General features: G+C 55.2%; 7 protein-coding genes and 1 non-coding gene across 8 annotated transcripts; 4 read left to right on the top strand and 4 right to left on the bottom strand.

Moving 5' to 3' along the window:
* Positions 1–449: 449 nt before the first annotated feature.
* Positions 450–2,642, top strand: C8A04DRAFT_37041 (major facilitator superfamily domain-containing protein; the record flags this gene model as incomplete). The annotated part of the gene is made up of 6 exons (XM_062783744.1): positions 450–580; positions 649–698; positions 781–1,642; positions 1,707–1,922; positions 2,012–2,285; positions 2,616–2,642. The coding sequence occupies 6 exons, from the start codon at positions 450–452 to the stop codon at positions 2,640–2,642; spliced, it is 1,560 nt and encodes a 519-aa protein (XP_062637395.1).
* A 309-nt stretch (positions 2,643–2,951) lies between these two features.
* On the bottom strand, positions 2,952–5,990 carry C8A04DRAFT_11915 (uncharacterized protein; the record flags this gene model as incomplete). Its single annotated transcript, XM_062777142.1, has 4 exons — positions 2,952–3,739; positions 3,805–4,876; positions 4,939–5,667; positions 5,808–5,990. The coding sequence occupies 4 exons, from the start codon at positions 5,988–5,990 to the stop codon at positions 2,952–2,954; spliced, it is 2,772 nt and encodes a 923-aa protein (XP_062637394.1).
* A 1,183-nt stretch (positions 5,991–7,173) lies between these two features.
* Positions 7,174–7,870, top strand: C8A04DRAFT_11919 (kinase binding protein CGI-121-domain-containing protein; the record flags this gene model as incomplete). The annotated part of the gene is made up of 2 exons (XM_062777144.1): positions 7,174–7,449; positions 7,529–7,870. The coding sequence occupies 2 exons, from the start codon at positions 7,174–7,176 to the stop codon at positions 7,868–7,870; spliced, it is 618 nt and encodes a 205-aa protein (XP_062637393.1).
* Positions 7,871–8,206: 336 nt separating this feature from the next.
* C8A04DRAFT_37037 (FAD-linked oxidoreductase-like protein) lies at positions 8,207–13,304 on the bottom strand (the record flags this gene model as incomplete). Its single annotated transcript, XM_062783743.1, has 4 exons — positions 8,207–9,516; positions 11,087–11,494; positions 12,705–12,739; positions 13,276–13,304. The coding sequence occupies 4 exons, from the start codon at positions 13,302–13,304 to the stop codon at positions 8,207–8,209; spliced, it is 1,782 nt and encodes a 593-aa protein (XP_062637392.1).
* Positions 13,012–13,097, top strand: C8A04DRAFT_t66. The gene has a single exon. It is a non-coding gene; the product is annotated as a tRNA-Gln (tRNA).
* Positions 13,305–13,419: 115 nt separating the features above from the next.
* Positions 13,420–14,714, bottom strand: C8A04DRAFT_11934 (aspartic peptidase domain-containing protein; the record flags this gene model as incomplete). The annotated part of the gene is made up of 2 exons (XM_062777151.1): positions 13,420–13,925; positions 13,988–14,714. The coding sequence occupies 2 exons, from the start codon at positions 14,712–14,714 to the stop codon at positions 13,420–13,422; spliced, it is 1,233 nt and encodes a 410-aa protein (XP_062637391.1).
* Positions 14,715–20,348: 5,634 nt separating this feature from the next.
* C8A04DRAFT_28365 (OPT oligopeptide transporter protein-domain-containing protein) lies at positions 20,349–22,817 on the top strand (the record flags this gene model as incomplete). The annotated part of the gene is made up of 3 exons (XM_062780623.1): positions 20,349–20,625; positions 20,767–22,635; positions 22,705–22,817. The coding sequence occupies 3 exons, from the start codon at positions 20,349–20,351 to the stop codon at positions 22,815–22,817; spliced, it is 2,259 nt and encodes a 752-aa protein (XP_062637390.1).
* Positions 22,818–23,466: 649 nt separating this feature from the next.
* C8A04DRAFT_11894 (general substrate transporter) lies at positions 23,467–25,460 on the bottom strand (the record flags this gene model as incomplete). Its single annotated transcript, XM_062777132.1, has 4 exons — positions 23,467–23,722; positions 23,838–24,011; positions 24,096–25,210; positions 25,356–25,460. 4 exons carry the CDS (start codon positions 25,458–25,460, stop codon positions 23,467–23,469), a joined length of 1,650 nt encoding a protein of 549 aa, XP_062637389.1.
* Between the last annotated feature and the right edge of the window lie 393 nt (positions 25,461–25,853).

The following is a 25,853-nucleotide window of genomic DNA, read 5'->3' as shown; positions in this document are numbered from 1 at the left end:
TGTTGTTGCCAAGGGGGACGGCTGTTCTCGGCGCTCTGGGCGGTACATTGATGAGTCTCGAAAAACTGTCAAAAGGGGAAGTCTCAGGGTCAGCGAGCCAAGGATATCCAAGACTTTAAGTATTCCATCCACGGACCTCGCGCGGTTCTTGGAAGTATGGCGTGCTGTTCATTGTCGATGCTCTCATCAACGCCCAGAAACAAACCCTCAGCATCCCACCAAAACGTGCGCTGCCCAGGAGGATGGTATCTGATCCCAACATGGAGGGAGGATGATGGACCACAAGGGATATGACATCTTATAAGAATGCGAGGCAATGCTGTCTCCAGTGTTGTCGTATCATCACCATTAAGACTCATTTTCAAGTTGATCATCCTCACCAGACCTCTCGACCTATCCCGTTGCTCTTTACGACGTCAGAACATATTACAGGCTCGGCTCCTTGAAGAATGGCGGACGTTGACACCAAATCTACGGATGCGGCTCAGTACTCCGCGTCATCGCATGACGATGAGGAGAATTTGCAAATCTCATCGGGCCGTGATTGGACTCCGGAAGAGGAGGCGAGAGCAAAGAAAAAGTAAGCTTCCTCGAACTTGCTATGTCATCGAAGCAGGGGTGTCCCTTTGACGCTAACTTGTATCCAAGGCTCGATCTAATTATTATGCCACTGTTAACACTCGGGTTTTTCTGCCTACGTATGTCACGCCGTTAACCAATGCTGCGGCGGAGGGACCGAGAGGGGACTTCCTCTGGGCTAACAACGTCCTCAACACACAGAGCTCGACCGAGGCAACATTGCCAACGCCATCACAGACAGCTTCATGGAAGATGTTGGAGTTACCCAGAACGAATTCAACGTCGGCCAGCAGATGCTTTCACTCGGTATCGTCTTGTTTGAAATCCCCTCCAACATGATTCTCTACCGCGTCGGGCCGGGCAAGTGGCTCACTCTCCAACTCTTCCTCTTTGGAATCGTCAGTACCTTCCAGGCATTTCAAAGCAGTTATGGGGCCTTTATTGCAACCCGTTTCTTGCTTGGCCTGACCGAGTGTGGTTTCATCCCTGGCGGACTCTGGACGCTGTCCACCTGGTACACCCGCAAGGAGACGGCCAAACGTGTTATGTTTTTTTACTTTGGGAATCAATTCGGCCAGGCCTCTTCCAAACTCCTGGCGTACGGGATTCTGCACATGCGGGGTGTTGCAGACCGGGCTGGCTGGTTTTGGTTGTTCATCATAATGGGGGGTTTCACCATTTTCAGCGGCTTCATCCTCGGCTTCTGTCTCCCGGATTCGTTCCGCAACCCCTGCCCGTCTTTTCTCCCCGGTGTCAGGCTCTTCACCCCACGAGAGCTGCATATCCTCCAAACCCGCGTGCTGCAGGATGACCCCATGAAGGGGAGGAAGAAGAGACACATCAAGCTTGATGCCTTCAAGCGCGCTTTTGCCGACTGGCGTTTGTGGTGTCATGTTCTGATCACACTTTGCAACAACGGCCCACAGCGTGCCTTTGATACGTATTCACCTTCCATCGTTAGGAGCTTCGGTTTTGGCACTTTGACAAGCAATGCCATGGCATCTGTTGGCCTCTTCCTTCAGCTTCCCGTGTCTTTCACCTTTAGTTACATTTCGGATCGCTTGTGAGTTGTCTCTCCCACCTCGCTTCACCCAGGTATTTGGTCGAGTGCCCTAACAGTCGACTAGCAACAAGCGAGGGGAAACCGTCATTGCAGGTTTCTTTTGCCATCTTCTTGGCTACATTTTTAATCGCTCCTTCACCGAACTCGGTGACCTCCGCGGCATTCGGTACTTTGGCGTCGTCTGGACGCAAACATTTGGCACCTTCTCTCATCCCCTAAACATCGCCTGGATGTCCCTCACTTGCGAAGACTCTGAAGTGCGAGCCTTGGCCATGGCAATGTAAGCTCAACTTTGATACCCATCATCCGCCACTCCCCTTCAGACCACTGCAGGGCGAAGTTCTAACAACACATTCTACTTCTCTTCAGGGTCATCATGGGCGCCAACATCGCAGGCATTTATGGCGCTCAGATTTTCCGCGAGGAAGACAAGCCATTTTACCGGCGTGGTTTCACCATCAACATTGCGGTGCTAGCGTCTGGGCTCGCGCTCGGCATTATTCGCTATGTCTACGACGTTGTCCGTAAGAGACGCAACCCACGCCAGGAGGACCAACCCTTAGAGGGTCAGACAGTGCATCCCCGCAAGGATGGGGACATCGACGAGAAGGCGAGTAATGAGAGTTCTTCGGGCGTGAAGCGGGTGCAGCTCTGATGCTAGAGCAGACCGGACGGATATGGTGGCAGGATGCGACGAAGCCTGACTACTGCTGCTTGTCCAAGGTTGCACATGGAGATACTGGCCGAAAGCGGCTGATTATTGCCGGGATTTTTAAGCCATTGGTTGAGGGAATCCGGAACTACCTGAGACATCTCAGTCACGATGAGGTGGTCAAAGGTGTATTGTGAGACTCCGATATACAGCTCTATTCGCATGTTGCCATGAGTTCAATTCTAGGTCCCCCCATCCGTCGACAGCAAAATGAAACAGCACGCCGTGATAGGGCAAAGAAAGTAGATGTATATGATGCAGTCCCCCTTGCCAAAACCAACCAAGTGAATGTGTTGCCAAAGACCCGTCAGCGCCGAGTGTCCGTAATGTCGAAAAGAGATCTCCCAGTCAGCACTTGTTAACCGTCGACCCTGCGCCTGAACCTAAAACGCCTCCATCCCAAAAAATTGTCGCACTTGACAACGGTCAGTGACAATAGCCATTGTGCCCCTTCACGCTAGATGTGGCGTAAGAGGGGCGGAATTTGAAGGCAAACAAAGGAAACCAGTATACCGTGGTATCAATAATAAATAGTGTGGGAACCGGGGTTCAAGCAATAGCTTTGGGAACAAAAGAAAATGAAAATAAGACAGTATATCATGGTCCGCTGACATTCCCAGATCCGTCATGGAACAGCAAAAGGGGCCATTGCCCGGTATGCGCGCCGCTTAATGCGTCGCCTGGGCCTGGGGCGTGCGGGTTAACTACTCCACTGGCGCCCACGTCCCCTGACCGACCGGAGTTGAGTGTTAGTAGCGCATTGGCGCTGTATCGATCTTGTGTGTCCTGAATCGCATTCGTCCAGTCTTGCCACGTATTTGCTGAGGTCCCGTTATGTGCTAATAGCGTAGGTTGTGGATTCCACCCATTTGCCGCCTGCCCGGACACGTGCTGGGTTGCCTGCGATGCAAAGGCTATCAGGGGGTTTTGTGCTGCTGCTGCTTGCTCCATAGCGACGGTTGTGGTGTTGGATGTGGTCGCGGCCGTCGCGGCTGACGCTGCTGCGTAGAGATACTGGGCCCCGTCCGTTGAGTCAACTACTCCAGCCCCATTTTGCCCCAGGGAAACTGCGCTAGCCGTCTGCTCGCCGTAGTTGAGCGTGGGGTAAGAAGTCGCGGGAGTCGCTAGCCCAGGATCGTAATAGCTGGTGCCGTTGGTTGTAGCGGGGTTGCGAGACTCGGAGACGGTCGCTCGAGCACCACTGGGAGCCAATGCGTTATCCAGTGGTTGCTTACTTGTCAAGGCTTGCTGATACGAGGGAGATTGCTGCTTAATGGCAACTTGTCTGGCGGGTGAACCAGGCGGCCGAGTCATGTCCCGCTCTATCCAGTTGATGGTACGCTCAATGACGGCCCCTACCTCGGAAGCGACCCGGTTCCCAGTGCCTATTTCCACTCCATTAGCCACAACATAACATAACCGAGAACATCCCAAGCTCGGGTTGCCATACCTAGAAGTTTCCCAATTTCTGCGATAATTTGCAGCCAGAGCGACATGTCGCTACGCAGAGAAGCGACTTCAAAGGCAGTAATCTCGTAGCGCCGCTGCCAGTGCGCCACCAGCGTGGAAAACATAGCGCCGATATAGACTGCTTGCTGGTACCAAGTGGTGTCCAAGGACTTAAGCTTGTACAGGGAACCGACGACCTTGAGGAGCTTCCGAGCAGTATCTTCGCAAACTCTGGTGTTTTCAGCGCAGATTTTGGGGTCGTCCGTTGGACAAACCGAGGGGTGCCTCAGACACAAAGTGAATTCCAGGCAGAAGGCCTGGCAATACAGCGCAAAGACCTGGTTTGTAGGCGCGCATTTGCCCACCCTGAGCTCATCCGGCAGCTCGTCCAGGAAATTATGGAGTGCTTGTTCCAACTGGTTGACCACTTGGACATACTTGCTGGGATCGCGGCGGACGCTGTAAATCTTGGCGTACATCTCGATGTACAGCGGCGTGATTTTGAACCCGGCGATGCCTGCACTGTAGTTACAATGACCGATCTTGGAAGGGTCAAGGATCCCTTCTTCTCCCAGATATTCATCATTGATAGGAATCGGAAAGTCTGCGTCAAATTCCTCTATCGAGATCGGCATCGGGCGGCCGAGCCGGCCGTTAATGGTGCAGAAAATGGCGAGAACCGCCCACCATGTCCTCTTTCGCAGCTCGTTCTCCAACGTGGTTCCGCCGCCCGGGATTTTGGCGGCTCGGTGGAGGTTCATTTCGATCGCTTTCCCAAATGCATAAGTGGAGACAGCCAAGCAACATTCGGGCTTTGGGAAGTTGCGGGTGTGAGCCGCGATCATGGCCAGAGCTTGAACAGTGGCCACCGATTGTGAGGAGGCAAGGTCAAAAAGCTTGCTTATGCTCCAATGATAATGCTTGTTAGACAATTCATTGAGCTGAGCGTACTTCTCCGGCTCCTCCCGGTTCCTGATGCCATACTGAAAGTAGATTGTCGCAAAAACCATGTGTATCGTCACCATCTCCGGCACGGTTGGTTTATGTGTTGGATCCTCGTACATGCGAGTCAACTACGGTGACTGTTAGCAGGACATACACTGTTTGCAAGGAAAGCCGAGACCCGAGGTCTTACCAATTGCATAAATGATGGCTTGTGAAGCGTTGGAAGAAACGGCCAAACCATGAGGAAATACCACTCTGCATATTGAAACGCATCTTGCTTGGAAGGCAACTCGACGTTTGTGAGCGGGGGGTTAATATTGAGGCTAGATTGAAGGAGAGCCATCAGAGATTTGTTGTAGAGTGGCGACCCGATCGGCGTGCCAGGGGCGGGTTCGTCCATGTCGGGGGCGTCGGAGCATGTAATATCAATATGGGTGCCCAGAACGGACAACGTCGTCCCGTTGATGGAGCTCAGGGGGGCGCTGTCGGAAGAAACTCCCAGATAGCTATCATTGGGTCTCGACGAGAGCATCGACCACGGAGTTGGGCCGCCATTTCTATTTGTTGGTGGTTTGGACAAGTCGTTCTTGACCCATACCAATCCAACTTGTTGCCATTGGTCTTTAGAAGACGGGTCTTGTTGAACGGCGTTGCCGTGGTGGTCGAAAGTGACCCCAGGTGGGTAGGTGGTCGTATAGCCTGGCCATTGCCAGGGCCGTACTACCACGTCGTTGCTCTCCAGAAGCTTCTCGAGTTCTCGAATATGGACCAGCATAGCGCCCTTCTCGCGCTCGAGTTGCTGCAAGTAGCCGCGTCGTTCGGTCCGGCCGGTCACGCGGTCCGTAACATAGCATTCGAGGTTCTGTGTGGTGCAGTGGGAGCAGCCTTCAGGGAGGGCATCGCAGCGGATTTTGCGGACCTAAGAGGACCAAATGATAAGGAGAAGGTTAGTCAACATTGAACTACAGATGCACGATCGATGGTGCACCATGCGTCGTACACCACGGGCGATGCGCAGTGTGCGAGACAACGACAAGAGATGATATATCGCGTTCGTACCTTGCATCGATCGCAGGCCTGCCCCGTTCGCGTGTACGACTGCAACTTGCTCTTGACGACACTAGAGAACTCCTCGGGTCCACGATCGAGGCGTGCCAGTTTCGCCTTGGGCGCCGCCGCGTCGGATCCTCCGGGAACATCGCCGGCGTCGCTAGGCCGCTTGAGGGGACGAGCTTGAGGCATGGCGTTCGGCGGGCGGCAGGTCCCGAGATGGGGCCGCTGGGGGCGGGCGATGCGGCGCCGCGTCGCAAGACGTCCAGGTGAGCGGTCCTTTCAATCGGCGTTGGCGCCGTGGCGAGCTGGGGCGCGAGTCGGATGCCGATGCATACGGTGTTCGGGTAAAGTGTCGACGTATTTTTGTATAACTACCAGGAAAAGCGCGTCGGAACCAAGTATTCCCCCCAGCGCCTCGACTGGCCAGCTTGAAAACCAGAGTGTTGGATCCGATCCTGGGCAGGAATTGCCGTCGCGATGGCGGGATGGAAGGGGATGTTCAAGATGGAGAGCGCCGGGGCCCTCCCTAAACCTCGAGGTTGATTGTGGACGGATTGCTTGTTCTTGGGCGGGCAGTCGATGTTCAGGGGCGCCCCTTCATGGGTTTAGCAGTGCCGCTCAGGCGCGCCTGCCCCGGCCGGTGCCAAGGAGAGGCCTTGGCAACCCGCTAATTGGATGGACCGCGCCCAAGTTGTCGGAATGCCTCTTCACACAAGGCACGTTCTTGACAAGGGTCAACCACGGGCACAACATCCGCGCTTCGGGACGGGAGCTCGCAGCCGCTCCTCGCTTCGGCTTCCAAGTCCACTGTTTCGTCGATCAGCTCCCCAGGTTTCGAGGCCTTCCATCGTTCGAGATCGGTTTTCCAGCGTTTTGCATGGGGTACTTAAGCGGTGAATGGAAGCTGCGCCTCACAAGTTAAGTAGTTAGTGTATTCCCGTTTATTTGCGCTCTGAACGCGCACATGTCTCAGATTGAAATTCCACCCTCTGTCACTGGAGAGGGGGCCCAAGAATCGCCAGCAAAACGACGGATGGGCTCGTGGGTTAGGGTTGGCTGTGCAGGTGAGCCATGTGTCTGTGCTCCACAGCTCTGGCCTGGAGCACCGTTCCAGGGCCACGGACCCCGCACTGCCCCTCCAACCTGGAAAGCTAGCTCCCGACGTCGACCCATAAATGTGAAAAAGACAAATTCCGACTTCATTTTGAGCAGAAAAAAACGGAAGAAAAAGCGAACAATATCAAGTTTCCCGCGAGTCCAAAGACCGGTAAACTAGATCGGCGTTGTCGGCTTACAATTTCCATCGCCGTCATTCCGCCCCAATCCCTTTGGTAACTCCCAAACTTAAATCCACGTCATCCCCGCGAGCGCCATGTCTCTCGAGAAGCTTCAGTTGGAGCACATCCCTCTTGAGTACCAAGTATACCTGGGCCTCTTCCGCAATGTAGCCAACGCCGATTTTCTCCACAAACAGCTCCTGTCGAGGAACAGCGAGTTCGAGTACGCTTTTATCGATGCTTCCACCATCATTTCTCGCATTCATCTCCTATCAGCCGTCTACAGCGCCATCAACAGCTTACTTAACGGGTCATTACGGACACCCAACGTGCACTCCGAAATCGTCATGTCCCTGAACACGAACAATAATGTAAGTTTTCTTTTTTAACAAGAAAAAACATAAGTACAATTTAGGCTTAATAAACTTCTAATTGAACTAACTTCTCCAGATCTCGGACGCATACCGGCGTTGGGGCATCACACCAGGGAAGACAAGGGATCTAGTCGTCGTCAAGGTCATTCTACCGCCAAATTCTACGGCCAACCAAAATCTAAGCCAAACACAAACACCGGATGAACAAACCATATACGGCCATCTGGAACAACATGTTCAAGGAACACCTACGCCTGTAACTGACGAAGAGCTCGCGCAAACTACCGACTGGGCCAAAGTGCGCAAGTATTACCGGCTCAACGGAATCCAATCCCTAGATAAGATAAGTGATGAGCGAGAGAAGCGGAAACAATGCGAGAGTTTGGTCATTGTAGGGATGGCATTACGAGGGTTATAAGGGCGGATGGGCCGTCGGCCGGAGATCAAGATAGCAATTCGGATTCCATGTTAATAGTGAGTCTCGGACGCCGCCCAAGAAGGCCATGATGGGAAAGGAACGGAAGGTAACTCATCAAGTCATAATATTTACAAGTACGCTCGCTAAAAGGCTAAGACGAAAGAGAAGCGGAAGAATGCTGAGGAATAGTAGTGGCAAAGCACCATGTACCCAAATTCGTAATGAGCTTGAAAAGCATCGGGAGATAAAACGCCGCATCAAGGCCGGCCCACATTCCCTCATGGCCCCTCCATTATCACATGACGCCATCTCGGTATCATAACCGCTATCCATAGCTCACGTCGAAGCCTTCAGCACACTCTTGAATCTCCTCAACAACTCCGTGCGCATCGCGTCCCTCCCTGACCGAGTTCGTTGCACCGCATCCCGATTCTCGTGGGCTCGCCGCAGCAGGTACTTCATGCACTCGCCCGTCGAACCCCATACAAGGTACTTATACGCGCGTGGCTTCTCCATGGTGGCTGACGATCCGGCGATAGTAGCGGGGGTATTTGCGCTGACTAGTTCGCAGCTCACTTCGTCGGCCATGCCCTGGAGTTGAGCAAACGCCACATCCGAGGTTGTGTTGGTCTTAGAAAGAAGCTCTCGTGCTTTGACGACGGACTCGCGGTTGTGGGTGGCCACGACCAAGGCAAACTCTGGAAATTCGGCCGCCGTCTGTTCATTTTGGTTCCGGCCCTGGACCGGAGCCGAGGTGGGTGGTCGGATCAAAGGGCCGACCCACTGTTTCTCGATGAGTGCCTGAACGATGCCGTCGTAGGCTGCATCTGTGTCGGCCTTAGTGTCGTGAATGAGATGTCGGGGGTCAGAACCAAGGTAGGCGCCCCTAACGAGTTTCACGCCCAAAGCAAAGCCGCCGTCGCGTGCGGCAGCGAGATGGCGACTTAGGGTAGCAGGTGTCGACTTGAGGTATGCCTGATACGTTCCATACACGACGGCGCTCTCAGCCGTGTTGTATTTACGCATAAAATCTAGAGACCACTGGTCGATTCCCGGCTGCAGCGCCTGTTGCTCAGCGTCGAATAAAAGCCTTACTCCGCGAGACGCGGCAAGTTGGCAGATGCTGTCAATAGCGGACGACAAGGCCTGCGAGGGGGGTAGTGACTGGGAGAGTGCGTGTAGCGCCTGGCGGCCGGCCCCTGTAAACTTGAGGGCGACAAAATCTCCCGGCGAGGCGAGGAGGACCGTTTCCATTGTGCCGTTGGTCCAGGGAGTAATCTCCGTCCGCAAGCATTCCTCCGCGGCCGCGCCATCGTTGCAAGACGCCAGATCTTTCATCTGCTCTTCCGTGAGCACCACTTCCTTAGCGTACCCTAGAATCACACCACCGAATCCGATGCTTTTGAGCGACTCAATTGTCCTCCGCACCTCGGGCGCGTATTCGCCAGCGCAGAATTGGGCGTAAAATGTGGTTTTCAGGAAGAAGCGGAGAAGGGGGTTCTTGTCCGGGTTGAGGGCCGGACTGGTTGCGTTGGCCAGGATGGACATCGCCGCCAGTGAAGGCGGGAGCAAGATCGGTGAGGATGAGACGGTCATTGTCATGAATGACCGTAGGATGCTGGTGAGTGGGAGCACGGCCAGTGGAGCTGACTCGGCCATCTTCGCTGAGGGTTCCTCGGACGGCCCTGTTGCGGGTATAGTTACCGCGGCGGCACCTATTGTGAGAGGACCGGATGGTGACGATTGGCTGGAAGAGGAATGCAACGGCCGTGTAGATGCTGTAAATATTTGGGGGGTTGGGCATGATACCCTCGCTATCTGCAAGGGCCGAGGCAGTCGAATTGAAAGAGACTGAAGGGCGGCGGAAGCTAGGCATGGGTTTCGGGTCAAGGTCGTGAAGCTGGGGTTCGCTCTCGTTAGGTTACATGGTGAATGGATGCTGGCGCGATGTAGTGCTTTTGGAAACCGCGCCATCTCAAACCGATACACAGAGAGGCCAATCGCTGGTTTTGTTGTTTCCAAAACTCTCGAGCGATGAGAGGCGAGTGTGGGAGAAGACAAGGTGTGTGACCACGATGGGATGTGTATAGACGTGTGGACGAGACGGTGAACCAACCGCAATGCGATAGGATGAGCTAGGTGGTAAATGGTTTTAAAAAGGGGTCGAGAAAAGGAGCCGGGTCTTGCACTACGGCCCGAAGCCTGATGAGACGAACTGCAAAGATATACTCCTTACCAACACCCAACTCCTTGACCCCTTCCCCCGGTATCGCTGGCCGTTCCCCATGCTGCAATGCACCGAAACCCACCAATCCGGCTCGGAATTGTCAAGCGACGAGATTGCAATTGTGCATCGAGCGGTGCCTCTGGCACGGGCTGCGGTGCAATCGATGATGTTATCGCGGTCCCCTTATCAGAAAACCGCAGATAGCCGCGCCTGTGGGGTCGATGCTGTCTGCCGGCATCGCAACAAAGCCCCACAATGAGCGTCCAAGGCACTTGCAGCGGGGCTGCCGAGAAGTCGACGAACGGGAGCCAACTGTTTTGGGTAAATTTGTCGTGGTTTGATGGAGCAACCACCGGGAGCCTGGAAACCTGTTGCGAAGGGCCGAAACATGTCAGGTGAGCACCGTCGGCCTTTGCTGCAACAGCAGCATCATCCCCGCCCTGCAAGCCCGAGTCGGGGAACGAAGTGCGGTTGATGTCGGCGTGCAGCTGGTGCAAAGAGTCAGCTGACCCGCGATTGGTACCCAGGAAACGTGGGGGTTTCCCAGGTCGTCGTGGAGCGCGCGCTGATGCTGTCTTGTTGATTTGTTTCGGGGGAATCGGCGGCGTTGGCGCGACGAATGGAATGTGATCCGTCAGGGTCGTTAAAATGTGAAGTGGGCAAGGACAAAAAGAATTGTTTCTTGAGCCTCTGATTCGGTTCGCCGAGCGATGGATGGGGACACAATATCTCGGAAATTCGCCCTCACGATGGCATCGGCCGCGGTTGTGGCGGGTATCCCAATCGCTGCCTTGCCCAATCCACGTAACCGATGGGGCGACCCCTGATTAAACCGAGCACGTCTTGGAGCCCTCCATATACTACCCCGGCAACTAAGGCTGTTTGGGTCGTGCGGGCTGTCATCGGCAACGAAAAACGGTCTGTAGGGGGGACGCAGGTGTTAGCGGGAATTATGTATAACCTCAGGGCGAAAACGTCATGCAGCATACTCCATAGACTGAACCCCCCAGCCACCGTGACACAGGAGGTTAACGTGTTGAACATATCGGAAGTTCCGCGGTAGACATCAAACATGCGCTCGATCGCGAACATGGCCGTTGTCCAAAACGACACCTTAAACCCCATGCGGAACCCTTCCCGAAGCCCACCGTAAGCCACCTGGTAGTTCTTGCTCTTGTGGTACAAATACCATCCAGTCGAGCTACTCGGCATCTTGTGTGCGTGTTCGGCGCGGAAGCGAAGACCGGTCATCTTGCCTCCAAAGGATGCGCCGAGGGTGAAACCGGCAAAAAACGAAAGCGTCGTAGCTAAAGGAAGCCGCAGGACCCAGGGCAACGAGAGTCGCGAGTTGCGGTAGAGGGCCTCAAGCTCGGCCTGGTTCGGTGCACGATACGCTTCTTGGTGTTTGGGCCGGGAGGCCCAGTCTGCCAGATTGTCTGGGGTGGCCATGCTGGGAGATGTTCAATGCTGGCGGTCGTCGAAGTCGGGACTAACTCCAAGTCTTCCTGTCCTCCCGAAACCTCGGAGCTTGTTAATGAACAGGTTAATTGATGATTCCGTTGTTTGCAGAAGAAAATGCCTGCAGGTGGTCCAAGCTCCTGCTTGCTAGGATAAAGATGCCCCTCCACAGCTGCCTGGGTACCTAGCTTGGCGCAGCATCTGGAACATTTTTTGACAAGCTCCTCGAAAGACGTGTGTTCGGCAACATCGTTTCACCATCGAGCCAAATCAGTCACCTGTTCTCGAAGTCCCCCCAAAAGACGCTGTCTACCATATCCTCAAATTTGGCACCAGAAGCGTCCAAAATGGTACGGCAAGCCCTGGCCCCGCCGCCACCTTGAACCCCCCACCAAGCCAACAACCAAACACGCTTTTCCTAACCTTGCTCCCAGCCGCGCAACGCCAAAGACGTGGATGAGGCGGACATGACAGTCCGCCTCAAATATGGAATCCACACCATTTCTCTCCTCGCCAGCCCCGACTGGCCTTTTTCGCGCCTCACCACCGAACTCCTCACCGTCATCCAAGAACGCTACCCGAATGGCCTCACAACCTCGGTCGGCTCCCCTGACTTGACTCCCATCCCCGCACCGATTTCAATCTCCCAGAGTGACGATACACCGAATATCACACCAAAGATCGCCTACGGGCTCCCAAAACAGCCGGACGACTTGTCCGAAGGGTGGAAGTACATCAATGCGGTGCCCAGCGACAAGCTAGGCAAGAAGGGCTTCACAGACATGTGCACGGTCGCGTTTGTGGTTCTGGACCACGACGCAGAGGAGACCCAGGCCGAATTTACGGTGGACGTCCCCGAACCACCAGAGGATGAGGAGGTAGACATCGGAGAAGAGGAGGGTATAGAGGAAGGTGAGGAGTAAGATAACATCTTGTAGAAGCTATGATGGGCTTTTTCCAGGGCGCATATTTTCGGTTGCAAAGCCAAAAATTAGCTTGCCAAGTCTAGGTTTTAACCAGACCGGCGGAACGATGTAGAAAATGTTTGCGCATGATACCCTGGCATTGGGGGCGATTAGAGTCAGATACCCGGTGGAAATGGTATTTGGCGAGAGATAATGAGCACGTAATAGCCCTATAGTTTCCTACTTGTCCTACTTGTATGAGCTGGCGGTACTGCTATGCTCGACGCCGAAAGAGGTACCGCGGCCTGGACATTGTCCCCGAGTCCAAATGAAGGACGAATAACTAAGCGAGGCTTCCATGGGGGAAAATGCGAACATGCAAGCTGTGCGAAGTAATTCTCGGTAGATCCCACCCTGGCAATAAATACCCCCGCACAAGCGCAGACCCGCAGACCAATAGGTATGTGGTGGGATGAACCTCCCGTTGTGATAACAGGGTATTGTGTTGGTATGACAGGCTCTGAAGAGAACCGTGGCAAATATGTTGCACAGGTTGTGTAGTGTAGTGGTTATCACTCTGGATTTTGACTGATGGTCAATATTTCCAGTAACCCCGGTTCGAACCCGGGCACGACCTCATTTTTGCCTAATCAGGCAATTCAGTGGCTCACCGCTACGGCCGGCGCATACATGGAAACAACAGCGGATACCATGATGGGACAGATATTAACTTTCTCAATTCTTTACACCTGGCGAAAGCTCGTTAAATGATCAGTACGCTCCTAAACTAGGCCACCCAGTATCTTTCCTCCTACAGCTGAGTCCCAAATCGCGCCATAGCCATATCAAAACACAGCGAGGCTGCCTTAAGAGATGTGAAACTCAAATAATCACAAGAAATGTCTGCAATGAACACGTCATCATCCCGAGCGTGTGGCCGGTACAAAACGGCCCTCTATTTAGAGCTGTTTGGCGGCCCAACCAAGTTGCTCCTTGCCACCATCAAAGACGACAAAGGCAGCCTTGAGAGCAACGTCACCGTAAATGGCGAAACCGATGCCGGTATCTTCTTGGATACCACCGAAGCAGTCGCTCCCACCCTCGGTGACGGGAGCGAAGTTGATGTAGTCTCCAGGAACGGTGACGGAGGCGCCGCTGTCACCAAGGCCGAAGACGAAGTCGGGAAGCTTGGTGTCGCACGAGAACGTATAGCCGCCCTGGCTCTGGTCGTACTGCGCACCAGAGACTTCACTGTAGTAAGCCTTGACCACTGCAGAGGGCAGAAGCAACAGGGTAGTACCCGTGTCGGCAATGCCGTCATACTGGGATCCCTTCAAGCTGCCAGAGCCAACAGAGTAGCCAGAGGTAGTAAAGGTCCAGAACCCTTGGCTGCTGTCAACGGGAACGTAGGTAATGTCGCCAGTGTAGGCGTTGTCGTCGATGTAGCCGAAGTTGTAGGTACCGGCTGGGCAAGAAACACACGTCAGCTCGGGGTTCTACCGTAGTGAGAGGGTCGGGCTTACTTACGAGCACCAGCCTTGAGATCAGCAGTGAAGACGGGGGCGTCAAGATTATCCTTGGCGCTGTCGAAGAAGGTCGTCTGAGGGTTGGGCTGGACGGTGTTGATGGAGCTGAAAGCCAGACCGAGCAGGCCGTCATTGTTGGAGTCAGAGCTGAAAGAGGACGAGACCTTGCTGGCGGTCTCAACAGCCTGCGCCGAGACGGTCAGGCCGCCAACGTCGACCTTGTCGGTGTAGACATCGCCGCTTGAGGAGCTGCCATCACCGTACGAGATCTGCCAAGAAGCACCCGAGAGCTTCTTAGCAGTGGAGCTCTTGCTAGGGTCGTAGATGGTCTGGCCGTGGACGGAGCCGCTGCCGAGCTCAGAGCTAAAGACCCAGAGATCGCTGGAGCCGGTGTCGAAGTCGAGGTTGAGGGTCTGGGCCGGGGTACCAATAGAAACCGGGGTCAAATACTCAACATCGCTTGCCTCCGGGGTCGTCTTGGCGCTGCCGGTCGCGCGCTTGGCCGTCTGCCGGATACGGGCCACGGCCGACTTGAGATCATTGGGGAGGGGCACGCCGTACTTGCGATAAACCTTGGCGAGCTGGATGGGGCCGTGGCGGACGAAGTTCGGGTTACGGACCTGCTTCAGCGAGACGCTCCCCTTGCTGGCCTGGGGGGAAGGGGGCAACACAGCACCTAGGGCACTGGTGCCAAGGGCGGCCGAAACGAAGACGGATCCGAAACGCATGATGTGTGTGTAGTCTCAACGAGTGGGACTTAGTTCTGAGCCACTGTTAGTAAAATTGCGCACGTACGAGACGAGGGATCATGATCGGGGGTGACGCAACTCAGTGCAGTGCGGTTGTCCGTGTCCTCAACTCGCGATAACTACCTAGAGATTGCGAGTGCGATCGGGTCGGGTCGTTTGGGTCCAAGGCTGGTCTGGGCAAAAACTTGGCTCAGATCATGGGATGGCGATCGGTTTATATCTTTTCTTCGGCCATTGGTTTCTTCTAAGCTTCCACAATGGCAACCTAGGAAGACGGCGGAGAGGAGGTTGCCTTCGCACCGAAGAGGCAATCCCAAAGCACGCCAGCACGGCGTCATCGCCCCTTCCCCGTTCGTTTGCCAGGCCTGCCTCCTTGATCTTAGCGAATGGAAAGAACCATCTACAGAAGTGGAAGCTGGTATTCGGATGTTTTCCCCAACCCGGCCAATCGGCTGCCGATTTTTGCTCAAAGGAGACAGCATTGTTCGGTGTAGAGGGGTTGAGGAAGCGCCGGGAAGGCCCGTCTTGCAGTGTTCGCACAGCCTCGGTCGTTTCAAGCGGCGGATTTGGCGACCGACGGAGCGACGCGCCTGGCACGTTGCGTGATATGCGCAGGACGGCATATCCATGGATTATGCCGATCTCTTCAGCCTCTTGCCTCATTTCAACCGGTGTTTGGCTCGATTCGAGTCCTCAGCAGGCTCTTGGGTTGCGGTGCATCGGAGATACTTGGCGCCTGCTCGTTTCAGTCGCCCCTCAAAGGCCCAACGAGCTGGCGGCGCCCGCTCGGTTGGCTCGTCTGGCCAGCCAGACTGGGATCGCAACGAGCGGGCATGGACGGCAAATGCGATGCCATTTGCCAGATGCGAGATCACGGGTGACTGCTATTTCCGAGGAAACATTGGGGCAGGATCGTCGCTGCGGGGCCAGTTTGGCCTTTCTGTTGGAGCACGGGAGGGAAGAGAGGGGTAAAGCCGATGCCCCATTTGAAGCCGGGAGAGGATAGGCCCTGTAGTCATGGTTATGCCGCTAACGTTAGTGGTAGTCGTCGTGAAGTTAGAGTTTGAACGTGAATCGGCAATCTCAAGTCGAGGCAAGGAAATCATCTTGGCGTGCATCTTTGACACGCGGGAAGTACGCCTTGGCAGCTTGGCTCGAAGCTTGAATGAGAAGATCGAGGGTTGGGGTCGCCTTGCCAAGATGCCACCCTCCTCGGCCTTCGTCCTGCAACGGTCTTGATCTTATCGGCCCGTGTGAGCCTCAGAATAGAGGGGGTTCCGTCGTCTGCAATCGCCAAATACCCCAAACCGAGTGACCTACCAGATACATCCTAGGTCATGAATCCTTTACCAATCAAGCCAACGTCATGCATGTGGGACTCAAATGGTCCTCATCCTTGAAACATCGACCGACGCCAGACACGTTGCCTAAACCAAGCGTGTAACCCAGATCTCAAGTCTATCATAGTACTACTGTAATAATTGGAAATTTTTGGACCACATAAGTACCATTGTCTATTGCGGGATAATCGAAGTCTCATTGGTGGTCCGGAACCGTGAACGAATTTAAGGATGTTGAGCTCTTCCACATGAATGGTCGGTTTGAAGTTGCTGAAAACCCAGATAATTTCAGAAGATCAGATCCCCACGGATTCTCCCCGGAATGACAGGAGGTAGGCGCGCCAGGCCGAGGGGCTGAATGTTAAAGGAGACACTACTACCATCCAGACTCTCCGAGGCAAGCAAATGCGACGCCGACGTTGCTCGACGCGGTTCGTCCGCTCGGAGATTAACGAATAACTATAGGTAGTTAACTTTGTCCTTGTGCCGAAAAAGAGGGGAAAGGAGGAAGGGAATGAAAAGAAAGATGGAGGAGGGCGAGCCAAGACGGACTACACAGGACCTCCATCGCGTTTCATTGTTGGCGCGAAACACAAGCGCAACATGATCCTAAGATTCGAGTGAACTGCCTCGAGACCTCACCGATAGAACGACGATTCATCAGGAGTTACTGGAGGAGCAAGGAAGACCTTTTGGTGCCTTGGCCTTGCTTGGTCTAAGACGACGTTGGGTCCGAGAGGAAAAGAGGAAGCTCATTCTTTCTCGATGGTTTCCGCCGGAACAAACATGGGTTTGGAAACACCGCCTCGAGCCGAAAGAGTTCCAAGTGGGATGCTATTGCCACATTCAATGCAGATTTCTGGCTGCGATTGGGACCAGACGAATTGGGGTAATCCAGCGGCCCCCGAGCGAGGTCGGGGAGTCACCTTGCTGCTGTGGAGGCATGACCGGTCCGCCGCCAAGCATTTGCCCCTTGCCCGGAATGGCAGGTGCAACACCCGTTTGCGCCGTGTTTCCGTGGTGAGGCAGCCGAGTCGCCGGAACGGCAGGTCTGGGAAATCGCTAAAGTGGCAAGGAGCTCGGCCTGCCGCCTTGAGCGTTGACACTTTCCGTGGACGAACAAGCCCCAACAAGTGTCCGTGGAGTGTCAACAAACGAAGGGCGCAGGATGGTGGAGTATGGAAGAGCGGAGGAACGCATGGGCCGCAAACACATTCAATGCCAAGAGCCAAGATGAGAACGACTGGTGGGTTGCTCATTTCTTTGGCTTCATCCATGAGTACGAATTAGCACACATTACACAGTGGGATCGGGGTGGCCCGGCTGCGGCGAGCGCCCTCCCAACAACGCTACTCCCCGAAAACGAAGATGGCGAAACGCCTGCGATTCCGCCGTCTGTCCTGCGGTACGAGCGATCAAGTTCCGAAAGGCCCGCCTCTTCGTTCCCGAACCATTACTATGCAGCACCCTGCCCTTCCCCATTCTTCTATCTGGGCTTCCCGCGCGCCGGTTCGCGACTGCGCTGCGATGTCCCGTATCAACCAAGTCTCCGCCAGTGACTAGTGGCCAGACCGTCAGAACGACTCTTGTTTCTTATCGCACCACCATTCTTGTCACGTGAACAGCAGTCGTGGACTCTCAGCATGTCGCGAAGGCAAGCCTTCAGGGCGTCGAGCTTGGGGGCCTCGATCGGTGCCGCTGTGCCGGGTTGACGAGCACATACGTGTAGATAAGGTAAATGCCGTTTCGACCGGAGCTTGATACTTGCGCTGGGTACCAAGCGGATTACGTTCTAGCGTAAAAGCTTCAAGGACTCTTTCCACCATGAGCTTATGGCACTGATCGTGGACTTGGAGAGGATGGCTATTGTTCGGATATACGACAACCTTGGAACAAGAAAGTGGCATGATGGGGATTTTCCAAGAATGGTCTTGCGCTAGCCTGGAGAGAAACTCCGTGTTTGGCTTAAACGTTGACGAGATAAGGTTGGTATCTCGCGATGCGCTAGATGAGGTTTGGTCTGGAAAGACGGCCCTCTTGACCTAAAAAAGGGGAATCGCGGAAGTGCTTCCAATGAATCGGCGGGAGGGACTCCATAATAGTAATTACATGCCACGCGACGATACGGGGAGATACCGAGTGGGCTTGGGGCACCAACGCGATGCCCCTTCTTCACGTGGTCGAGCTCCGCCAAGCCTTGCGCTCTGGCAGCCGTTACGGGGTGGACCCGAGACATGTTCGAACTCGTCGTCTTGATCGCCGCTGCGAGTGCGGGCTGCAAGGCATGTCACGTAGCCTTGTGACGGTGCCTGCGCTTACCCAACTTGCTGAGGATGGGACAGAGAGGCTGGCTCATCCATGCCACGAGGTGAGAAAGCTGCCTTGAGATCTTGGACCGGGATGTTCCGTGCACGGCTCGCATGCTGAGGTGCCGAATTTGGTGTTTCTTCAACTTGGGGGTCACTTCTTGACGACGTGATGACCCCCGGTGAGGGGCCCCAGAAAAACATCTAAATATGGTACACACATGTTCACGTGGCGGTCTGGTCCACGGTAGTTAAGGAGTTTCCTGGTTTATCAATAGAACTGCGGGTTCTCGGTCAATAGATCAGACAATGTGCATGGATACTATGTAATATTGACCTCCGGGCAGAACTACCTACAGGGAAGGAACTTGACTTGGTGGTGTGGGAAAGAATCCAACAGGATCAGTTGTTGATAACCCCCGACTGTCCAACTGTGGAAAGGCGCGCCTAGGTCCAGCAAAGTTCCACGGGCAAGGACATTACGTGCCTCGGGAAAGCTGTGTATCAATTTTTCTTTTTGGAATTTTGGGGAGAACGGACCGAGTACGAAGTAACTATTCGTAAACGGCGCCCTTTCGTCAGCCGGTCGCGGTACCTCTGTAAAGCGAATGTCTTCCACACTGGGGGCGTGAAACTGCGAGAATCATTCGTGTTCGGGGGAATGATTGGAGATGGGAAGACGGCTGACAACGTTTGACAAGCGAGCAACGCGAGCTGGACAAACCGCCTGCTGTTCCTGGGCTAGTGGCCACTGCAGATGGGAACCAGCAACCTGCCTTCTTCGATCAGTTGGCGCAAAATCCAGCCAATCAGATCCATGATCCACAGGGTTTGTGAACGTCGCATCCCCTCCACAAGTTCTCTCCATTTTGGGGAATAACCGCTGAGCGGTGGGCTGGCGAAGGGGACGATCGGGTTGTTTGCCGATCGCCTCGCCTCTCGTTCCTGTTAGATTAGTTTGGCGGCCCAAGCCCAGGCGGGGGTTGGGGGCGAAGAACCCAGCATACTCGCAAGACGCAGAGATCATTCAGAAAGAAGAATCACAACGAAATCCAGAACTGACGAGCGGGTCCCGCCGAGTCATTGCGATGAACCCGACATCTTTAACAATCACCCATCGCGTCCCCTTATCACCCAAACCCATAATACTCCACAGACAGAGGGGGGCGGACGCCCTTTGCCGGATCGGCAACCTTTTGAGCGGGTGTCGCAAGCGGGCCTGTAAATATCTGGGTCCATCGGAGGCCCTAATTTTTCTGCTCTTTTCATAGACAACGGCTATCGACCTGCCTAATCTGGTGCTGCCTTCTTCGTTCCAGCGAATCGCTGGCCGCGTTGTCAATTGCCAAGGGAGCCAAGCCCAAGCCAAGCTGCTGTTCGGCCTCGGCCCCACCCCGGGTTGAGCGACATCCTGCGCGCCTGCCCTTGTTTGACATACAAGAGCAACACAGCGAGCGGCCGAGTCGCTCCCGGCAGAACGTTTCCATCCCATCCTGCGTCCCTTATCACGGGTTAAGCACGGGGCAATATGGGGCAGCACATGGCACCAGACATGCAAAGCAGGGGGAAGCTTACCCCAGGTCGGTGGCGAGAGGACAACACTCGAGTTTCCCTTACGCGGGGCAATTGCAATCAAGACCACATACTGCTTCCGGTTCGGCCGTCAACCGCACTGGGCAGCTGGTTTGAGAGCCAACGCTCCGGGCCACCTCGACTGATTTGACCGTTTTTGGTTCCCCGTATCATCCCTGTGTTGCATTCCAAGCTCTTCGCCCGCTTTTAGATACATATTGCACACCACCACCCCGCACCACGCGGTTCGCTTTTCTGGTCTCTCTCCCTTCTTTTTTTCGACTTATCGCCCTCTTCCGACCCATTGTCAATTCGGTTCCGCCAGGCCAGGCTGTGAGCCCCTCCTTCACCGGTGGTCCTGACCAGTTCCGACGCAGAAGCGAACAAGCACCACCATGGAAGAAAAGCAGGTCACCACCACGGATGAGAAGCAGGTTCTCGAGGCCGCCGCGACTGCGAGCGCGGTGCGCCCCTTCTCCGAAAGCCAGCCAACAATTGAGGATACGGCCAACCTCAAGAGCGATGGTTCTGATGAAGAAGAGGAGGAGGATCTTTACCGCCCTCTGATCATGGACCCGTCGATTCCTCATGAAGAGAACCCGCTCACAGTGCGTGCGGTCGTCGTCGGTTGCATTCTCGGTTCCCTGGTCTGCGCTTCCAACCTCTATCTCGGTAAGTCGCCTCGGCTGATTCCCTTGAGCCCCTACACCCCGCCCTCCTCAAGTTGCATTGTTATCATTGAGACGCTTCGCGTTCTGGTGAGCGATAGTGAGTGAAGCGACAATGTGCTAATCGCCGGAATGGGATAAACAGGTCTCAAGACGGGTTTCACCTTCAGCGCCAACATGTTTGGTGCCATCTTCGGTTATGGCGTCCTCAAGTTGCTGACCAGATCCGCTGGTCACCTCCCCGTTCTCGGTGGCTTGTTCGGCCCCCAGGAGAACTCGATTGTGCAAGCTGCGGCCACCGGTGCTGGTGGCACTGGTGGTATCTTTGTTGCTGGTATCCCCGCCATGTACCGCCTCGGCGTGATGGGTGAGGGTCACTCGCCCCGTGACGACATTGGCGCAATCTTCACCATCACGCTCGTCACCTCCTTCATCGGCATCTTCTACGTGACGCCGCTCCGCCGGTTTTTCATCATCCAGGTGGCTCGTGAGCTCAAGCTCATGTTCCCCACACCTACCGCCGTCGCCCTGACGATTCGCTCCATGCACGCCGGTGCCGCTGGCAGCGTAGATGCCATCAAGAAGCTCAAGTGCCTTGCGATCTGCTTCATTGGCGCCCTCGTCCACCGCGTCGGCTCCTACTACGCGGTCGGCATCCTCTACGACTGGCACGTCTTCACCTGGATTCACATCTGGAGCGGCTACACCAGTTGGGCCATGAACATTGAGTCGTGGGGTTGGTACATGGAGTGGACTCCGGCCTTCATTGGGTCCGGTATCCTGATCGGTCTGAACCCCGCCATCTCCATGTTTGCCGGTTCCGTGATCGCCTGGGCCATCATTGGCCCTGCTCTGGTCCACTACGGCGAGTGCATCGGCATCGATGTGAGCGGCGGTGACCCGAAGTGGAACGGCTACTACACCTTTTCGTCCCTCAGCCACCTGGGCAAGCAGACCCCCTCGCCCCGTTACTGGCTGCTCTGGCCCGGCGTCATGGTCATGGTGTGCTCTTCCATGGCCGAGCTCTTTGTGCAGTACAGGGCCATCTGGTCCGGTCTCAAGTCGGTGTGGAACCAGTCGTGCGCCGGCATCAACAGCATGCTCGTTGCCCGCGGCAAGTCGAGCGCCTTCTTTGCCAAGCACGGCTCGAACGAGATCAAGGACGAGAACATCGTCGAGGACCCCTTCCCCCCGGAGCAGCAGGTCAAGACGTGGATGTGGGCCCTGGGTCTGCTCGTCACCTTGGTCGTTGCCATGATCATCTTCCACTTCCAGTGGTCCACCCACCCGGGCCTGACTATCCTTGCCGTTCTCCTTGCCTTCCTCTTCTCGTTCCTCGCCATCCAAATTGGCGCCGTCACCGACACGACTCCGCTGACCGCCGCCTCCAAGGCCTCGCAGCTGATCTTTGGTGGTGCCACCTCCCACAGTGGCTACACCATCCAACAGGCCCAGAAGATCAACATTGTCGCCGGAGCCCTCGCGTCTGGTGGTGCTGATATGGCCACTGCCCTGGTCAGCGATTTCCGCACCGGTTTCCTTGTTGGTACCTCGCCCATCAAGCAATGGATCGCCCAGTCCATCGGCAGCTTCTGCTCCGTCTGGCTTGGCCCCGGTCTGTTTGTGCTCTTTACTTCCGCCTACCCCTGCATCTGGCAGCCTGACCAGTCTGATGATGCCCACTGCCCCTTCCTGGTTCCCTCCGTCTCTGCTTGGGCTGCTGTCGCGCAGGCCGTCACCGATCCCAACGTCTCCATCCCGCTCAAGAGCGGTATCTTTGCTATCGTCATGGGTGTCGTCTCGATCATCCAGGTCCTGGTCCGCCACTTCTTCCTGGTTGGTGAGCGCGAGAAGTGGCGCAGTTGGCTGCCCAACTGGGGTGCCATCGCGTTGTCCTGGGTCATTCCCGCTCCCGTCTTCGCCAATGCTGCGCTGCTCGGCGCCATCATTGCCGCTCTCTGGAGGAAGTACAACATGCGCACTTGGGATATCTACGGCTACGCCGTCGCTGCTGGTAAGCCGATCTCTGATGCATCCTTTCGTCTCCGTCAAACAGTGTGGCTAATCTGACTTTCTTCTCTAGGTTTCATCGCTGGTGAGGGTCTCGGCGGTGTCGTTGGTGCTATTCTCACGCTGGCTGGCGTTGATGGTGGTACCAAGGGTTCCATGATCGCTTGCCCTGCCGATTCGTGCTAGACAAGCTCTTCTCGGCGTTTTAGGTCGACGTGACCCGGGTTTGTCACGCATGGCCGACTTTCTCGATTTATAATTAATCCATTGTGAGGCAACGTAGTGGATGATATTTGCGATACCAATTGAAGCTTGGGTTTGATGCCTGTAATGATATTATATTATTCACCTTTTGATGCGTCTTTGTGGTGTGTGAGAGTATAAGAGTATGAGCCCGAAACATTAAGTGCTTGTTGATACCCCTCTAAGTAGCCAGAAAGCAGGGAGGCGAAATGATCAAACCCACGCTGCCCCAACTAATTTGGGAGAGGCATCCGCCATCCTTTTGCAAGACGCTTACTCTGGGTCCCGAACGGGAGATAAAGTGTGAGACTCAACATCTCAAAGGCTCTAAAGTAAACAAAGGAGCAGATGTTCCGTGGTCATAGGGCGGTGCGCTGAACACTTGTTGCCGGCTGCCACGCACTTCGTTCAAGCAACCATATTCGTGGTGTTCGTTCCATCTTCCGTTCCGTAAGAGGACTCTCATATACAGAAACACGTCGGGTATGTATTTGCGAGCCAACAAAAACGTAAACAACGGCTGGAAGTCATATCAATAAAATAATTAACACAAATAAACACATGCTCCTTGCTACTGCCACAAACTAGCTATCTACGCCACCTCGGCCTCGCGAGCATGCGGTACCTCCTTATCCTTCTCGGCCTCCTTCTCCTTCTCCTTGCTGGAGTCTTGCGCACCATCGGCCGCTCCGTCACCGGTGGAGGCCCGCAGGCCCTTGCTGGACGAGTCGTCGGTCATGCCAAACAGGGCGTCCATAGCCTCGAGCGATACACCCTTGGTCTCGGGCACGAAGAACCAGACGAAGAAAAACATGGAGAAACAGAAACAACCGAAGAGGAGGTATGTTCTAAAGGAGGGAAACATAAAAGTCAGTTTCAAAAGGGTCTCAAAAGGTCTCAAAACTGGCTCCAGCGCCTTTGGGGTGTTGTGTTGTTTTGGTGGGTTATTTAGAGAAGGCTTACCCGTAACCGTTGCTTCCGACGGTGACCAACATGTTGGGCACGGCACGCGAGACAACAAAGTTGAAGAGCCACTGGGTCGCGGCGGCGTAAGCTACATTAAGGGAGCGAAGACGAGCAGCGGGAATTTCACTAGCGTAGATCCAGCAAGCAGGGCCCCAGCCAAATTGGAAGAATCTAGGAAGCAGCGGTGTTAGTGAGTGGCCAGATAATTACTCACCGAAGTTGAGTCGGGAGAAAGGGGGCGGGGGATAAACTCACGCAGCAAAGAGAAAGATCGAGACGAGGGCGAAGTAGCCGGCGGGGGGTACGTCTTGGCCAGGCACGGGCGGGGCAATGCGCACGTAGAGACCGATGTAGAACATGGCAAGGCCCTGAGCGATGGAGGTCCACAGCAGACTGCGACGACGGCCAAGCGAGTCGGCCATGAAGAGCAGGAAGCAGATGCAGGACGTGACCTTGACGATGCCGTAAATGCCGGTGCTGAAAAGCGAGGTGGAGGTACCTGTCAAGCCCAGGTTCTGGAAAATGGTAGGCGCGTAGGTGTTGATGGCGTTGGTGCCCGTCATTTGCTGACAGATCATGAGGATGATGCTGATCAGCACGCGGCGGCGGTTGCCCGGAATGGTCCACATCTCGCGCTGGAGGTTCCAGAAGGTAGCGTCGCCAATCATGTTGCGCTCGTGCTCGAGCTGGTCAACGATCTCCTGGAACTCATCCTGGACGTACGGGTGAGTGGGCGGTAGGTTGCGGATTTGCGACAGGATACGCTTAGTGTCATCCCAGCGGTCCTGGCGCGCGAGCCAGCGGGGAGATTCCTGGCAGAGCATCATACACACGCACAGCAGGACAGCGGGTAAAGCCTGGATGGCGAGCGGGAAGATGTACATGATCTTGGTGGCGGGGAAATGGATGCTGACGGAGTAGTTGATCCAGAAAGCAACCATGCCTCCAGTGACGATGAAGAGCTGATACAGGCCGGTGAGCAGGCCGCGGATGGCGCGCGGCGCGTTCTCAGACACGTAGATGGGGTTGATGGTGCTAGCCGCGCCGACGCCCATGCCGGCGATGAAGCGGCCGGCGTACATGGGACCCAAGCTGCCGCTAGCGGCGGCCTGCATGATGATACCGATGATGATGAGCAGCGAGACGCCGACGAGGCACCATTTGCGACCGAATCGATCCGTGAGCGGGGAAGCGAGGAGCGCGCCGACGAAGCAACCGGCCTGGAGAGTCGAGACGATATTGGCAGCGAGGTTGGCAGTGGCGACGGATTTGGAATCACCCAGGCCGAAGTCTTCGACGAACGGCGGCAGGACAATGACGCCTCCGATGACGGCCGAGTCCCAGCCAAAGGACATGGCACCGAAACAAGCCTATGAGAAGGGAAGCACAAGTCAGCGATTGAGCGGCTTTCCCTTGCTTCTCGCGATCAGGTCCACAGCTGCTATCCTCATTCACGACTATGTTCCGCCGCAAATTCCGCCCAGTCTCAGTCGCATTGTGACGTTGTCAACATACCGAACAAGCCAGCATGTACACACGCCAGCCATAGATCTCGTGCGGATCCGAGGCCATGGCCTCGTTCCGCACGATCTTGGACAGAATCTTCTGCGAGACCGTCATTTTGGGCGGTCTGGCTGTCGCAGTGCGACAATGTTGTTGAAGTTGAGCTCTCGGTCGACTCTCACACAGGTTCTTGATCTGTGATTCGGGGATCTGAGGGGAGGGTAAAAAAAGGTAATCCGGTGATTGTCGTCCTTGCGGTATCACAAAAGATGAGAGGAGGATAACACGACAACAGGGAAGAAAAAAAGTGGGTGCACAGATCCTAGCCCAGCCAGATAACCGGAATCCAAGAGCAAAAGAGACCAAGACGGCGAACGAACATCTTGGCCGTCGGCGGCAAGCAATCCGGGCCTTTTTGTAGTTGCACCGCGTCTCCGCGATATCAGACATGGGGGGGTGGGCGGAGGATGGGGTTTCGGCCCATGAGCAAGCGAGAGCCATGCGAGCTAT

The sequence above is a fragment of the Dichotomopilus funicola genome (genome assembly GCF_033296635.1).
Source record: "Dichotomopilus funicola strain CBS 141.50 unplaced genomic scaffold C8A04scaffold_28, whole genome shotgun sequence".
NCBI classification, from domain to species: domain Eukaryota; kingdom Fungi; phylum Ascomycota; class Sordariomycetes; order Sordariales; family Chaetomiaceae; genus Dichotomopilus; species Dichotomopilus funicola.
This window is presented reverse-complemented; position numbering and strand designations above follow the sequence as displayed.